The following is a 16,028-nucleotide window of genomic DNA, read 5'->3' as shown; positions in this document are numbered from 1 at the left end:
TTGCGAATATATTAGCCCATCGCCTGGGGTTAGTCTTGCCTGCATGAATACATACGGATCAAGCGGGCTTTGTACCAGGTAGATATGCTTCCTCCAATGTTTTCTGGGCCTTGACAGTGCTAATTTACAAGAAATGCCGTTTAAGCTGCTCCATGGGAAAGGGGGAAGCGAATGGGGCTGTGGGAGGATGACACTTTTTGGAACGTATGAAACTGCATACTTCTTGGATGGGAGTGCTGGGGGGCTGAGGATCTCAACCTTCTGCAGAAGAGGGCGGGAGAGTAAGTAGGTGATGTGTGTTTGTGGGGGGCATTAACATAAAAGTAAGGTGATGTGGGCAAATGCCTTTGACAGTACTGTGGAAGCCACACTGACCTGCAAATAGGTGGGAAAATGCAATAATACATAAATATGCCTGGTTATACTGTTGAATGATTTTTCTGTTTGTTTTGTGCACATAGAATGGCTGTGTGATGGCTTCTACAGAACGTATAGCAGGATCTGTAAGACTGTATTTTGCTATCTGAAGTACAACATGGAGTATTGGCAATACCTCCCTCCCTCCCTGCCCATCTTCAAATCCTTGCTCAAAGCCCACCTAACCACTACACCTCTATTCAGGAAATCTTGACTGCCCCAACTTGACATTTCGTCCTTTAGATTGTAAGCTCTTTTGAGCAGGGACTGTCCTTCTTTATTAAATTGTACAGCGCTGCGTAACCCTAGTAGCGCTCTAGAAATGTTAAGTAGTAGTAGTAAATGTATTCCTTCCAGGAACCACAACTCACAAGCTGAGTATTGACCCCTGAATGTAGATGGAAGATGCTCAGATAGACAGCAGCCAGGGTTCAAGTTTTGATGATTGAACTTACTGCTCACGTTTCAAACTCTGCTTTTTCAATTCCTAGTTTTATGAGATTGAAAATGTCAGTTTTCAGTAATTTCATTAAATACATATACCTTGTATTCCTGCGCAGCCTCCTCTATGAAGGAAAGGGAAATGGGACTTCATAAACCACTTTTCTATGGTTTTGCAACTACATTCAAGGCAGTTTACATAGTATATTCAGGTACTTATTTGTAGCTGGGGCAATAGAGGGTTAAGTGACTTGTCCAAGGTCACAGAGCTGCAGTGGGAACTGAACCCAGTCCACCAGGATCAAAGTCAGCTGCACTACCCACTAGGCAACTCCTCCACTATGGGAAATACAGTGTGATATCGGTGATCCCAGGACACACTTATACTAAAGCTACTGACACTCACCTTGTATTCCTGCACAGCCTCCTTTATAGGGATGACGGTGTGAGATTTGTGATCTCTGGACTCTCTACAAATCAGGCAGATAATTTTCTGATCCTCTTCACAAAACAGCTTCAGTTTCTCTTCATGTTCCTCACACAGATTCTCCTCTTTGGGTCTCGCTGAAGTCTGACTGAGCTTTTTCACCATTTCTGTCACATTTGCCAGCTGCCTGTTAGGTCTGAGGTTTCTTTGCTGAGATGTTTCCCTGCACTGGGGACAGGGGAAGTCTGTGTCTCTCCCCTCCCAGCTCTGAGTGATACAGGAGCGACAGAAGTTGTGTCCACAGTCTGTCATCACCGGATCTGTAAAATAATCCAGACAGATAGAACAAGAAGCTTCATCTTGCAGACTCTCAGCAGGGTTTGCAGCAGCCATGATTCTTACAGGAAATGGAATTCAGTTTCTGTTTCACATTATAACTTGTAGTAAGTTTGAAAATGAGTGGCTCTGTGGAACAGGATCTTTGTCAAGGGCTTTGTGTAATTTGAAGACACCAGGGCTGTCTGCACTCCTTCCTGTCTCCTTGTTCCTCCCTTTTTTCCCCCAGCAGCAGAGATCTAGGGGTCTGGGAGCTACAGGGAGGGCAGGAGTGACCTGTCCCTGAGTTTTCCTGTTTGTAACCTGGATCCTGGGGCAGGGACAGCTCTGTAGCAAGCAAAGGTCTCAGGAAAGGGGTAGCTTTTGCAAAAGTGAGGCAGAGGAAGGGCAATTACCCTGGGACCCATTTAATCCCTACCCCCTTTTAGTGTGATCAGAGGCAACCAGTTGGCTTTGGTAAACCTGGGGAGCAGGTGAGTAAAGCATTAACATCCCTTAGGAGGATTCTAATACCAAACTCTCTGTTAGAAAAGCAGGTGATGTGTTAGAATTTTAGCAAGAGTGTTAACCCTCTGTCAGAGTAAACATAATATATGTAGCCAGTCATTTGGCTGGGCAGTCAATGCTGGTGCCAGTTTTCTGCCAACTTCCGTCATCCACCTTCTTCAGCCAATGCCAATGCAGTGGCGTAGCCAAGGGTGGGCCACTTTAGGCTCAGGCCCACCCAGTAGCAGCACACCTATGATGTGGCTGGCAGGGATCCCCAAGCCCCACCAGCCGAAAAATCCCAACAACTGTCTCTCCTGCATACCTTGTAAATAGCAGATCTTCGCCTGCAGCGAGCAGCGACTGTCACATACTGCTCACACTGGCCCCACAGCCTTCCCTCTGATATAGTCCCGTCTATACAGAAACAGGAAGTTGCATCAGAGGGAAGGCTGTGGGGCCAACATGAGCAGTGTGTGTTAGCTGCTGCTCGCTGCCAATGAAAATCTGCGTTGGGTTTAGCACATGGTCTTAGCATTCTGGGCTCCTTTTACCAAGCTGTGGCAAAAGGGTCCTGCACTGGCATCGGCTCATGTTTTGACATGGATGTGCCGAGGCCTCCTTTTACTGCAGCGGGTTAAAGGGTAGGTCTTTGAAAAGCACTTCCCATGTTGTCATTTCGGGGTGGGGGGGGGGGGGGGGAGTCCTTACCGCCACCCATGGAAGTGGCAGTAAGGGCTCTTGTGCTAACCTGGCAGTAACCAGGCAGTGCCTGATTACCACCGGGTACACACCAGTGCTACAAAAATAAATATATGACAGAACGCTGGAGGTAGGAAATACCACCGGGCTGTTGTGGTAATCAGGAGATACTTCAGTTTTTGCGAGCAGTAAACCTGCATTGGTCTTACTGCTGCTTTGTAAAAGGGGCCCTAAGAGAGCTAAGACCAGATTCTAAGGTAAAATTATGTATCATACCTGATAATTTTCTTCCATTAATCATAGCTGATCAATCCATAGACTGGTGGGTTGTGTCCATCTACCAGCAGGTGGAGATAGAGAGCAATCCTTTTGCCTCCCTATATGTGGTCATGTGCTGCCGGAAACTCCTCAGTATGTCGATATCCAAGCTCCATCCGCAGGACTCAGCACTTAGAGAATTACACCCACAAAGGGACACTCTGCCGAAACGGGGGAGGGGAATTAACCCAGCTCATCCCCACACAAGTGGGGGAGGGAATCCGTCCAGCTCATCCCCGCGGAGCGGGGGAGGGACACCACCCCGCCGATGCGGGGGGATCTGGCTTATCCTGCAACCGCAACCGCGGGAGGAGCTGACTGACCCTAACACCGCCGAAGCGGGAGGGGTACAAAGCTGCCCTACAGCCGCACGAAGCGGGAGGGAGCGCCGGCAGAATTTTTGTCTCAATCCAGCCCCGAAAAATGGAGGGGAGAGGAATGCAGCAGCTCACTGTAACACAAATTCGTCTCAACTCTTGAAGAATCCATTGAAAAACTTGAACACGAAGTCCTCCTGAACAGGAATTGAAGACTAAACTTGAACCTGAAATGCAACCAGAATATAAACAATACAGATATCTGGGAGGGACTATGGATTGATCAGCTATGATTAATGGAAAGAAAATTATCAGGTATGATACATCATTTTACCTTCCATATCATCATGCTGATCAATCCATAGACTGGTGGGATGTACCGAAGCAGTACTCACCCAGGGCGGGACATTGAAATCCCTGACCGCAACACTGAAGCTCCAAACCGGGCCTCCGCCCGAGCAGCCACAGCCAAGCGGTAATGCCTGGAGAAGGTATGGGCCGATGCCCAAGTTGCCGCCTTGCAAATCTCTTCCAAGGAGACGGACCCGGCCTCTGCCATCGAGGCCGCCTGAGCTCTAGTGGAGTGAGCCTTCAGCTGGATAGGCGGCACCTTCCCCGCGGCCACATAAGCCGCTGCAATGGCTTCCTTGACCCATCTTGCCACTGTAGGCTTAGAAGCCTGCAGACCCTTACGAGGACCTGCAAACAGGACAAACAGATGATCCGATTTCCGGAAATCATTGGTCACTTCCAAGTATCTGATGATGACTCGTCTCACATCCAGATATTTGAGAGCAGAGTATTCCTCTGGGTAGTCCTCCCTACGAAAGGAAGGGAGACAGAGCTGCTGATTCACATGGAAGCGAGAAACATCTTGGGCAGGAAGGAAGGCACTGTGCGAATAGTCACTCCTGCCTCAGTGAACTGCAGAAAAGGCTCTCGACATGAGAGTGCCTGGAGCTCGGAAACTCTTCTGGCTGAAGTGATAGCCACCAAAAAGACTGCTTTCAATGTCAGGTCTTTCAGAGATGCCCTAGACAAGGGTTCAAAAGGCGGCTTCTGCAAGGCTCTTAGCACCAGGTTGAGATTCCACGCAGGCACCACTGAGTGCAGAGGAGGGCGCAGGTGATTAACTCCCTTGAGAAAGCGCACCACATCTGGCTGCGAAGCCAGGGAAGCACCCTTCAGGCGGCCCCTGAAGCAAGCCAGAGCCGCTACCTGGACTTTAAGGGAACTGAGCGACAGGCCTTTCTCCAGACCTTCTTGCAGGAACGCCAACACTGAAGAAATTGGAGCAGTGAAGGGAGAAAGTGAGCCTGCTTCACACCACGCTGCAAAGGTACGCCAAACCCTGGCGTAAGCAGTAGAAGTAGAGCGCCTCCCTCGCTCTCAGCATAGTGGCGATGACCTTGTCTGAGAAGCCCTTCTTTCTCAGACGCTGCCGCTCAATAGCCAGGCCGTAAGACCAAAGGGGGAGGGATCCTCCATCACCACGGGACCCTGATGTAACAGGCCCTGCTCCACTGGCAGCCGCAGAGGATCGTCGACTGAAAGCCTGATCAAGTCCGCATACCAGGGACGTCTGGGCAAGTCCGGACCCACCAGGATTATCCGGCCTGGATGCTTTGCCACCCGGTCTAGCACCCTGCCCAACATGGGCCAGGGCGGGAACACATAGAGAAGCTCCTGTGTCGGCCACTGTTGGAGAAGAGCATCTACTCCCAGGGATCGAGGGTCCCGTCCTCTGCTGAAAAAGCGCGGCACTTGGCAATTGGCCGATGACGCCATCAGATCTAGGCTCGGCTGGCCCCAGCGCTTCGTGATGTCCAAGAACGCCTGAGCAGATAGCTGCCACTCTCCGGGCTCCAAGGTATGGCGACTGAGAAAGTCCGCCTTGACATTCATGACTCCGGCAATGTGGGGCCGCTGACAGCTGTTCCAGGTTCGCTTCCGCCCACTGGCATAGATTCATGGCCTCCTTGGCTAGAGGGGCGCTTTTGGTACCTTCCTGGCGGTTGACATAGGCCACAGCCGTGCATTGTCCGACAGGACCCGTACTGGCTTCAACGCCAGTACCGGGATGAACTCCAAAAGCGCCAACCGAATGGCTCTGAGTTCCAGGAGGTTTGATAGACCACTTGCCTCTGCAGGAGACCAGAGCCCCTGCGCTGTGCTTCCCAAGCAGTGGGCTCCCCAGCCCGACAAAGAGGCGTCCGTCGTGACGACAATCCACTCCGGGGTCACCAGAGGCATTCCTGCAGACAACTTGTCTGTCTGCATCCACCAGCTCAGCGCCTTGCGCACTGCTGGGTCCAAGGGAAGGCGCACAGCATAATCCTCCGACATCGGAGTCCAACGCTGCAGCAGAGAGTGTTGTAGTGGTCTCATATGAGCCCTGGCCCAGGGCACTACTTCCATCGTGGCCATCATAGAGCCCAACAGCTGCACATAGTCCCAAGCCCGAAGAGGAGAGGCCTACTAGGAACTGGTCCACCTGAGCCTGAAGTTTGACAATCCGATTGTCTGGCAGGAACACTCTGCCCACTTGGTGTCGAATCGAACTCCCAGATACTCCAGGGACTGAGTCGGGCCGCAGCTGGCTCTTCTCCCAGTTGATGATCCACCCCAGGGAGCTCAAAAGAGCAACCACACCCGGTCCACAGCTTTGCCGCACTCTGCATAAGAGGGGGCTCGGATCAACCCAGTCGTCCAGATAAGGATGGACTTGTACTCCTTCCTTTCGCAGGAAGGCCGCGATGACCACCATTACTTTGGAGAAGGTCCGCGGAGCAGTAGCCAACCCGAAAGGGAGGGCTCTGAACGGAAGTGTCGGCCCGGACTGCAAAACGCAGAAAGCGTTGATGAGGAGGCCAGATGGGAATATGCAGGTATGCTTCCTTGATGTCCAAGGAAGCCAAGAACTCTCCTGCGTTCACTGCCGCTATAACAGAGCGGAGAGTCTCCATGCGAAAGTGCCGCACTTTCAAGGCCCGATTGACCCCTTTGAGGTCGAGGATAGGCCGGACAGAACCTCCTTTCTTTGGTACCACAAAGTAATGGAGTAATGTCCCTTGCCAATCTGATTTTCTGGCACCGGGAACGACCGCACCCAGGCGTATCAGGTTGTCCAAGGTCTGCTGCACTGCCACAGCTTGACCGGAGACTTGCAGGGAGAGAGTACAAACCCGTCTCTTAAGGGTCGGCAGAACTCTAACTTGTAGCCGTCTCTGATGACTTCCAGCACCCAAGCGGCTGAAGTTGCTCTGGTCCACTCGCCCAGAAACGAGGACAGGCGTCCTCCAATCTGCACTGGGCCATGGACCAGGACCCCGTCATTGGGTATGAGACCCTGGGGGAGGACCGGAGGGCGTACCTCTGGGACGGCGGTCTCTTGCGAAAGGAATGCTGCTTGGGGGAGGAAGTTCCTCTGAAGGAAGAGGGGGCAGAGGAGCCTGACTTGCCCGGCGCGGTACCGACGGGCTTCCTGAAACCGTCCTCTGGAGATACTGGGGGCGAGCACTGGCCCGAGCCCTGACCTCTGGTAACCTCTTGCCCTTAGACGTGCCGAGATCGGTCACGATTTTGTCCAGCTCGACCCCAAAGAGCAGCTTGCCTTTAAAAGGCAACTTAGCCAGGCGGGACTTAGAGGCGTGGTCCGCAGTCCAAATGTTTCAGCCAAAGCCAGCGCCGCGCAGAGACTGTCTGAGCCATGCCTTTAGCCGAGGCTCTCAAGACATCATACAGTAAGTCTGCCAATAAGCCAAGCCCGATTCCAGGGCCGGCCAGCAGCCCTCAAGGAAGGATCCGAGGGGGAAGCCCGCTGCACCCATCGTCAGGCACGCCCTGGCCACATAGGAGCCGCAAACTGAGGCCTGCAAACTTAAGGCAGCCGCCTCGAAGGACGACCTTAAAGCCGCTTCCAATCTTCTGTCTTGGGCGTCCTTTAGTGCCGTGCCACCTTCCACCGGCAACGCCGTTTTCTTAGTCACCGCAGTGATTAAGAATCCACGGTAGGCCAAATAAAGGCCTCATGTTCACTTTCAGGCAAGGATAGAGGCGGGACATAGCCCTAGCCACTTTGAGGCTCGCTTCCGGGACATCCCATTGAGCCGAAATTAAGGTGTGCATGGCATTATGCACGTGGAGGTTCTAGGCGGGCGCTTCGTCCCCAGCATAATGGCAGAGCCAACAGGGGCTGAGGGGCGAGGAAATCTTCAAAATGCTCATGGCCTGCAGTAACAGGTTGGGCAAATCCTCTGAGCGAAAGATCCGCGCTGCAGAGGGGTCATCCGCTCCATCCGAGCGGGAATCCGTCTCCTCCAAGGAATCCCCAAAGGACCGTTGGGAGAACTCAGATACGCTGCCCTCATCTACATCAGAGGAAACAGCGTCCTCTAAGGCCTGGGAATCCACCCGAGGGCGTTTACTTCCGGGGGCCTCAACCCCGTTATCGGACAAGGGAGAAGGGGCAGCGTTTTGCATAAGGAAGGCCTGATGCAGCAGCAAAATAAACTCGGGGGAGAAACCCCCAGACTGTGTATTTCAGCAGCCTGGGCCACAGCCCTAGACGCACCCTCAACCGGGCGCTCGCAAGAGCGGGGGAGCAACATGTCTGCGCATTCCATATGGCGTCCGGCGCGACACTCCGGCGAAGGACGGCGCTTAACTTTAGCCGCTTTTTGCCGTCGCCCAAATCAAGGGCGGCCATGGCATGAACGTCTCCAGCTCAAGGGCGGCCCAAGAAGAAGCCGTCCGAGCAGAGTGGGCCGGCCAAGATGGCGGAGGCGAGCAGCGGGGGATGGGCATTTATGGCGGGAAAAACCGCCGCGCCGGAGGAAGACCCGGGACACTGACCGGCCTCCAAACTGACACCCAACAAGGGCGAATCAGACTTTAAAAACCCCCGCATCCCCGCTAGAAGCGCACACGCGGTCCGGGGAGCGATTCTTCGCGCCCTCGCCCTCCGACGCCATAGGCCACGCGGAGATCAATCGGGAACCCCCTGCCGCTATTAAAGGTAAAAATTACCTGCTTCTCGCTCCGAGCTGTAACGACCTGGTGTCCCAGTGAGTAGCTGCAATAAACGTTTAAATAAACGTCGAAATAAACGCCCTTAAGGACGTCCAAAAAAATTTTTTTTTTTTTTTTTTAACGGAGCCAGCGGGAGGGGGGAGAAAAGGAGGGACCTGGCGCCACCAGGTTTGCACTTGCTCAAGAAGAGCCCTCAACCCCAGGTACTCAACAAAACCTAAAAATTAGGCTTGGAGGCCTAGCCAGAGCTGCTGCTGTGTGTGACCACCACCTGCTGAGATAGAGAACATACTGAGGAGTTTCCGGCAGCACATGACCACATATAGGGAGGCAAAAGGATTGCTCTCTATCTCCACCTGCTGGTAGATGGACACAACCCACCAGTCTATGGATTGATCAGCATGATGATATGGAATGTGCTTTATTATAAGGTCTCTAATACAGGGTCATAAGAGTAGCCATAGTAGGTTAGACCAAAGTTCCTCTAACCTAGTAGTGGCCAATCCAAGTCACAAGTACATGGCAGAATCCCAAATAGTAGCAACATTTCATGCTACCAATCCCAGGGCAAGCAGTGGCTTCCCCATGTCTGTCTCAATAGCAGACTATGGACTTTTCCTCCAGGAACTTGTCCAAAACCTTTTTAAACCCAGATATGCTAACCGCTGTTACTACATCCTCCGGCAAAGAGTTCCAGAGCTTAACCATTCGTTGAGTTAAAAAAATATTTCCTCCTGTTCGTATTAAAAGTATTTCCATGTAATTTCATTGAGTGTCCCCTAGTCTTTGCAAAAACCCAGGGAATGGTACATTTAGGGGGCGAAGAACTTTTGTACAGCAAAGAGGAGCAACAGGGAGAAAAAAAGACAGCAAAAAGCTCCTGAGTTGCAATGGCAGCGTTGAGCAATCTACTATACCGACTTCTCTCTTTCTTCTTACTATATTCTTTCATCTTCTCTGGTCTATTAATTGTGGCATTCCTGTTCTGTTAGTTTATATGATTTCAATTTGTTTATTGTAAACTGCTTTGTTTTTCATGAAGGAAGACGGTATAAAAATTTGTAATTATACCATAAACCATAAGGATGTTTGGGTGCCGAGCGAGAGGAATGGCCAGAAGAAAAATGGAGGTGATGATGCCTCTGTCTAAGATCTGGTGAGATCTCATTTACTTTTACTAAGTTTCCCACCCCCCCCTGCGAACAACCATTTCCAGTGCTACAAAACCGCCACCTCAACATTTCTGCTGCCGTAAAAGGGGACCTCAGCGCATGTCAAAAACACAAGCACAGGCCCCTTTTTACCGCCCAGTTAGCTTAGCGGGGTTTAAAAAAAGGTTTGGATAGCTTCCTAAAAGAAAAGTCCATGAGCCATTATTAAAATGAACTTGGGAAAATCCACTGCTTATTTCTGGGAGAAGCAGCATAAAAGGTATTGTACTGTTTTGGGGATCTTGCCAGGTACTTGGGACCTGGATTGGCCACTGTTGGAAACAGGATACTGGGCTTGATAGACCTTTGGCCTGTCCTAGTACGGCAACACTTATGTACAATAGTAATTCCAACCTGCCAAGTCTCCCACATTCAAGAGTACAATGAATCCCTGACTAAAAGAGCTTAAAATTTATCTGCCCGATATTCAGTTGGTGGTGGTAAACGGATCTGCGCCGCTCTAAACTTTGGGCTGAACTGACCCCGACTTTGATATCCGGGTTGCAGTGTCCATATCGGAATCAAACCTGGTTCCCCAGGTCTGCAACCTACTGCACTAACCATTAGGCTGCTGCTCCTCATCCCATTTATTTCTTTTTTTAAACTTTGAATTTTATTGAAATAACATCTCAAACATAACAACGAGCCGTTGGCTCCAGCACATGACTATGCAACCCTGGCAGCGCTATAGAAATGCTAAGTAGTAGTAGTAGTAGTAGTAACAATTTAATTTTTATTTTAACATTATGCGTATAACCCTTTTATCCCCCACCCCCACCCCCCACTAACCCCTCAACAACTGATTCCCCTCAATATCTGTTAGATGAATCCATTCAGGTGCCTCTGGATTATATCTCCCCTTACGCTTATCAGTCAATTTTCCAACTCTATAATGGTTTTAAATTTCTCAGCCCAATTACCTACAGTTGGCCCAGCAGACTTTTCCATGCATTGCATAGTGGTTTTTGCGCGGCTAACCCCATTCTCTTGAATCTCTGTTGCCATCTCTTTCCCCTCTGGTTCCCCCACCCCAGGAGACACCATTTAGGATCACATGGAAAAGTACCTTCTAGAACTTTAGACAACCTATCCGTTATATCTTTCCAATAAGGATGAATCAAACTGCACCCCCATCAAATATGAAAAAAAGTTCCTGGTCTCCCTTCCACATCTCCACAGCTATCAGAAGCCTCAGGGAACATTATTTTAATTCTATCAGGTGTATAATACCATCTGCTCAGCACTTTATACGCATTTTCTTTAATAAGCACACACACACCGAGGCTTTCTTGACCTTCCAAGCATACCCTCCTCCATTCTGCCTCCGAAACATCCTGATTCAAGTCCTTGTCCATGCCTCCATATAGGTCATTTTCATAAAACTCTGCCCCTGAGGTGTCCATATATCTGTGAAATTCCTTTCCCCCACTTATCCATATCCCCCATACTTTTTCAAATCCCTCTTGGTCCTTGAATTCCTCCCCTGGCCCATTTCTCTGTACTAATAAAGTGTTTGACCTGCATGTACGCATATAAATCGGACTCTACTAACCATACATTTCCTGTAGTTTCTTCAAATGTCCGTATTCGACCCTCATCTAGGCATTCATGAAACCGTATGAGCCCTTTTTGAAACCAATTTTGGAATACCTTATTTTCCCTTCCCCCCGGGAACCCGGGTTCCTGTGTGAGCCAATGCATATGTAGATCTGTTCCCTGTCCCTCTTTCCTTCCTTTCAGCCTCCCCCACACCGTGAAGAGATGAGATACAAAAGGATTCAGCGTAAGGCCCTTATATGTCTGCTCCGGGACTGAGGCCCACAGCAGACCATCTAGCTTTCCTTCCCTAACAAAATTTGTTCTAGCCTAGTAATTGGAGATAAATCTACTTTGCTCCACTCCCCTATCTGTTTTAATTGGGCTGCCCAGTAGTACCACTGCACATTTGGCATCCCTCTCCCCCCCTCTTCCACAAGATTTTTTCGACAGCCTAGCCGGCCTACCCGCCCACACAAAGGTCCCTATATCTGACTGTAGTTTTAAAATTTCCCTTCTGGGTACTAATATTGGCAGTGTCTGAAATAGAAAAAGCAGTCTGGGTAAAATGTTCATCTTTACTACCGCTATTCTCCCCCACCATGACAACCAATTATTCTTCCATTTATTCAAGTCCCGTCTCACATCCCTGAGCAAAGCAGGGGCGTAGCCACGGGTGGGCCTGGGTGGGCCTCTAGGCCCACCCAGTTTGGGCTCAGGCCCACCCAGCAGTGGAGCACCCTTAACAGCACCGGGCAGCGGAGGGAGCAGGCTAAATTCCCACGATCCTGCATCTATCTCCCTCTATCTCAGCGGCAGCGATTGGTATGAAATTGGAGGGAGAAGGGATGGAGGCGGAGGCCACAAAGAGAACCACGAGCCGGAGGTGCGGGATGATTGGTGCGCGGCAGCGGAAGTGAGAGTTCCTCATGCCACCGCTGTGGAGTTACTTTTGTGTTCTGAGAAAGTTGTTGCTCCGGTTGACAATCATGAGCCTGAACACGTTACTGCAGCACATCGTGGTGTCGGAGGCAGCAGGCCCAGGAGATTCCGCCGTGATCGCTGCTGGTAAGACGTCGCTGCCGGTGGTCTTTGTCGGTGAAATGGTCAATATGTACATTTTTTGTAGCCGACTAGTAATGAGCTGTAGTGCCATCATTCTCGTGCTAACCTGTAATTGATGAGTGGCCCGTTTATTTTAACGTAGTTTTTGTTTCTCAGATATAATTATTCTTGTCGCTAAGATAAAATAGTAACTTTGATTTGAATGTATTATGTATAAAAGTAATACATTTTGATCAAGCAGTCTCATCCTAGTCTGACCTTTGGAAGGTACCTGCTTTAAAGGATCCTCTTCTATAATATGCCACTTGGGCTTGTGCATTATGTCTGCTAAAGTGCTAGTGCTTAGAAATTTCGGGATATGGCATATTGTAAAGTTTTCTTCTCTCCCCTAAGTGGTGCACACACTCAGAGGAATTATCTTCAATATGGAACAGCCTAAGTTGTAAAGTACTTGTAGTTCATAATGCAATAAAATACAAAAGGGATCCGCAGTTTTTTTTGCAAGAAACATCCTCACTTTCCCAAGTGGAGTAGTAGGACAGAAGCTTTCTGCCTGTAAACCAGGCCCAATTTCTGAATACCCTTCATATTTTGTAGATGTCACAAATGTGCTAGGCAAGGATCTAGCCTAACCCTCCCTGGCTTAATGATTAGTAATAAATTGTGATTCTGAGTGAATATATTTGCATGTATGAGTGAAGAAATATTTTCTCTGATTAATTTTAAATTTACTACTTTGTAGCTTCATTGCATGCCCCCTAGTCCTAGTATTTTTGGAAAGAGTAAACAAGCGATTCACATCTGTTCCATTCCACTCATTATTTTATAGACCTCTATCATATCTCCCCTCAGCCATCTCTTCTCCAAGCTGCCCTAGCCACTTTAGCCTTTCCTCATAAGGAAGTAGTCCCATCCCCTTTATCATTTTTGTTGCCCTTCTCTGCACCTTTTCTAATTCCAATATGTCTTTATGAACTGCGGTGACCAGAATTGCACACAATATTCGAGGTGCAGTCGCACCATGGAGCGATACAAAGGCATTATAACATCCTTATTTTGTTTTCCATTCCTTTCCTCTCCGGTACTATGTAAGCCACACTGAGCCTACAAATAGGTGGGAAAATGTGGGATACAAATGTAACAAATAAATAAATAAAATATCATGTATATCTGCTAGAATTCTGTGGTGCTCTGCTTTACAAACTTTCAAAACAAGCTTATTATTTGCTCGCATTAACTTTTTCTGATTGAAAGTAGAAATCGGTTATAATTCATTAAGCATATACAGAATTGGCCCACCAATTGAACAAGACTAGGCGGTTGTTTTAGGGCACCAAAAAACCAAAGCATTCTTTAGTGTCCGCGGCAGATGAATCCAGAGACATGTGGGTTATGTCCATCTACCAGCAGGTGGAGATAGCACTGATTTGTACTGTGCCTAGTGGATGACACACTTCCTGGCCAGTCAGTATATCTCTTAACAGAGACTACGCAAAACAGTGGAGTTCAATAAGTGGCTTGAGTCTTGCTGTAAAGGTTTTAGTCACATAAGGGCGTGGGGTAATACATGGAAAAATAACAGGCTGTACTGTAATGATGGGCTACATCTTTCAGTGACGGGAAAAAGGATCCTTGGGGAGAAATTCAGACAGTATGTTTCTAGACATTTAAACTAGAAGGCGGGGGTGACAAAAGGAAACAAGGGAATTCGGAAAGTCACCCCAGAATAAACTTGATGGCAGAGGGAAAGGTCATTAAATACAGAAAACCACCTAAACTCTATGCAGATGGAAAGCAATGAGCACAAATGCTCGCAGTCTAGGTAAAAAGGTTCAAGACTTGCAAGCCCTGATGTTTGAAGAAAACTGAAGAAATTGGAGTTGACAGCAAGGCACAAAGAAGAAAAAAGAGAGGAAAGAGCTAAAAATAAGAACAGTCAATATGTCAGAAGCAGGTGTAGTGAAGGTAAAAGAAGACAAATGGGCAGCAGCCGCTTGAAAGAGAATTAGAAGACGACAGACAGGAAAGCAGAAAAGAAACTGCAACCAACATGATGGAAAATACAATGTTCAGACCACAAAGGTAGAAAAAAGCAATGTATTTTGAATGTTTTAAATGGAATTTGCTGGCCTTGGGAAATCTACATAGCAAATGTGTTTGTATCGTGTTCAGCAGAAAGGAAATTCATTTCAGTTTTTATTTCTCCAGTGTTGCAGTACATGCTAAGTTTAACTTTTTGGGGTTCCAAGTTCAATTTTTGACTAAATATTTTATTTCTGATACGTGATCCCTTGTTCTGTATTTGGTGAGGGTCTGTTGGTGTGACAGTAATGGCATGGGGAAATTGGAGGGAAGGCAGGGAAGAGAGGGGATCAGGGAGGGGGCCCTAGCATGTCTTAACACCAATTCTGACTCTTGCTGTATAGCTGGTAGGGATCCCAAGCCTCCCCAGCTGAGGACCTTTTCCAAAGACGGCCAGAACTTCCTTCTACCAAGTTATGCAGTCGGTGACGGCATGCTTGAGTCACCGACAGCTAAGCACGCATAGAGTGTTGGCATCAATGGCTTGCAGACGTTGCTGCTGCCTGCCAAGTTTCATAAAAGGGAGTTCTGGCCACCTTCAGAGAAAGTCTTCAGCTGACAGAGTTTGAGGATCCTTATTAGCTAATGTATTTATATTTTGCAGTAGGGCAGAGCAGAGAAAATATTGTGCCCACCCACTTTGGGTTCAGGCCCATCCAAAATTGGCTGTCTGGCTACGCCACTGGAGCAAAGGCGTATAATTTAACAAGAAGAGGTTATCTAGATCTTTTGGTATTATAATTCCCAAATATCTAAAACTATGGTTCGTCATTTTAAAAGGGAATGCCTGTTTCAGCTGCTCCAGCTCTGCCTCTGTGCCTAATTCCCATCATCTCAGATTTATCGTAATTCACTAAAAACCCCGCCACTTTACCGTATAGTTCCAGTTCCCTTATTATAATAGGCAGTGTCAGTAATGGTTGGGATACATAAAAGAGAATGTCATCTGCAAACAGGGCAATTTTGTGCTCATGACCCCCCAATTTAACTCCTCTAATGTCTCTGAGAGTCCGTATTCTCAAACCCAGGGGTTCAATGGAAATAGCAAATAACAGGGGAGATAATGGACAACCTTGTCTCGTTCCTCTTGCTATTGGGAAATACTCTGAGTACCCTCCATTCACTTTTATACGCACCACTGGGAATGTATACATACCTTTTACCCATTCTAGAAATGCGCCCCCCATTCCCATAGCTCTCATCACTTCCCACAGGTATTCCACTCCACCCTGTCAAATGCTTTCTCCGCATCCACCGCCAGCAGTGTCAGTGAATCTCCCCTCCTCTGTGCCCCCCATGTAATATTCAAAGTGCGGCGAATATTGTCCGCCACATGTCTGTGTGCTATGAACCCTGATTGGTCCTCGTGAATTATGTGAGGCAGCACTCTCCCCAAACGATCTGCCATAACTTGGCTAAAATGTTTACATCGATATTCAGCAGAGATATCGGTCTATATGATCCACACACTGCTGGATCTCTCCCTGGTTTTAAAAGGACCGATATCCCCGCTTCCCTCATACTGGGAGGAACTCCATGGCCCCCAAAATTTGCATTCCCCACCCTAACTAATAATGGTGTCAGTTCCTTCCCAAATACCTTGTAATATTGCCCTGTATATCCATCGAGGCCAGGGGCCTTTCCCAGTTTTAACCCTTT

At 48.6% G+C, this 16,028-nt stretch overlaps 1 protein-coding gene across 1 annotated transcript in view; it reads right to left on the bottom strand.

Moving 5' to 3' along the window:
* The window catches only part of LOC115459619 (E3 ubiquitin-protein ligase TRIM39-like), a 30,483-nt gene extending 28,795 nt beyond the window's left edge, over positions 1–1,688 (bottom strand). The window contains exon 1 of the mRNA XM_030189429.1: positions 1,265–1,688. Coding sequence (XP_030045289.1) covers positions 1,265–1,678 — 414 coding nt within the window. The 5' untranslated portion in view covers positions 1,679–1,688. The remainder of the gene's footprint in view (positions 1–1,264) is intronic.
* Positions 1,689–16,028: the final 14,340 nt, after the last annotated feature.

The sequence above is a fragment of the Microcaecilia unicolor genome, unplaced genomic scaffold (genome assembly GCF_901765095.1).
Source record: "Microcaecilia unicolor unplaced genomic scaffold, aMicUni1.1, whole genome shotgun sequence".
NCBI lineage: Eukaryota > Metazoa > Chordata > Amphibia > Gymnophiona > Siphonopidae > Microcaecilia > Microcaecilia unicolor.
The sequence above is the reverse complement of the archived record's forward strand: the minus strand, read 5'-3'. Positions and strand labels throughout refer to the sequence as shown.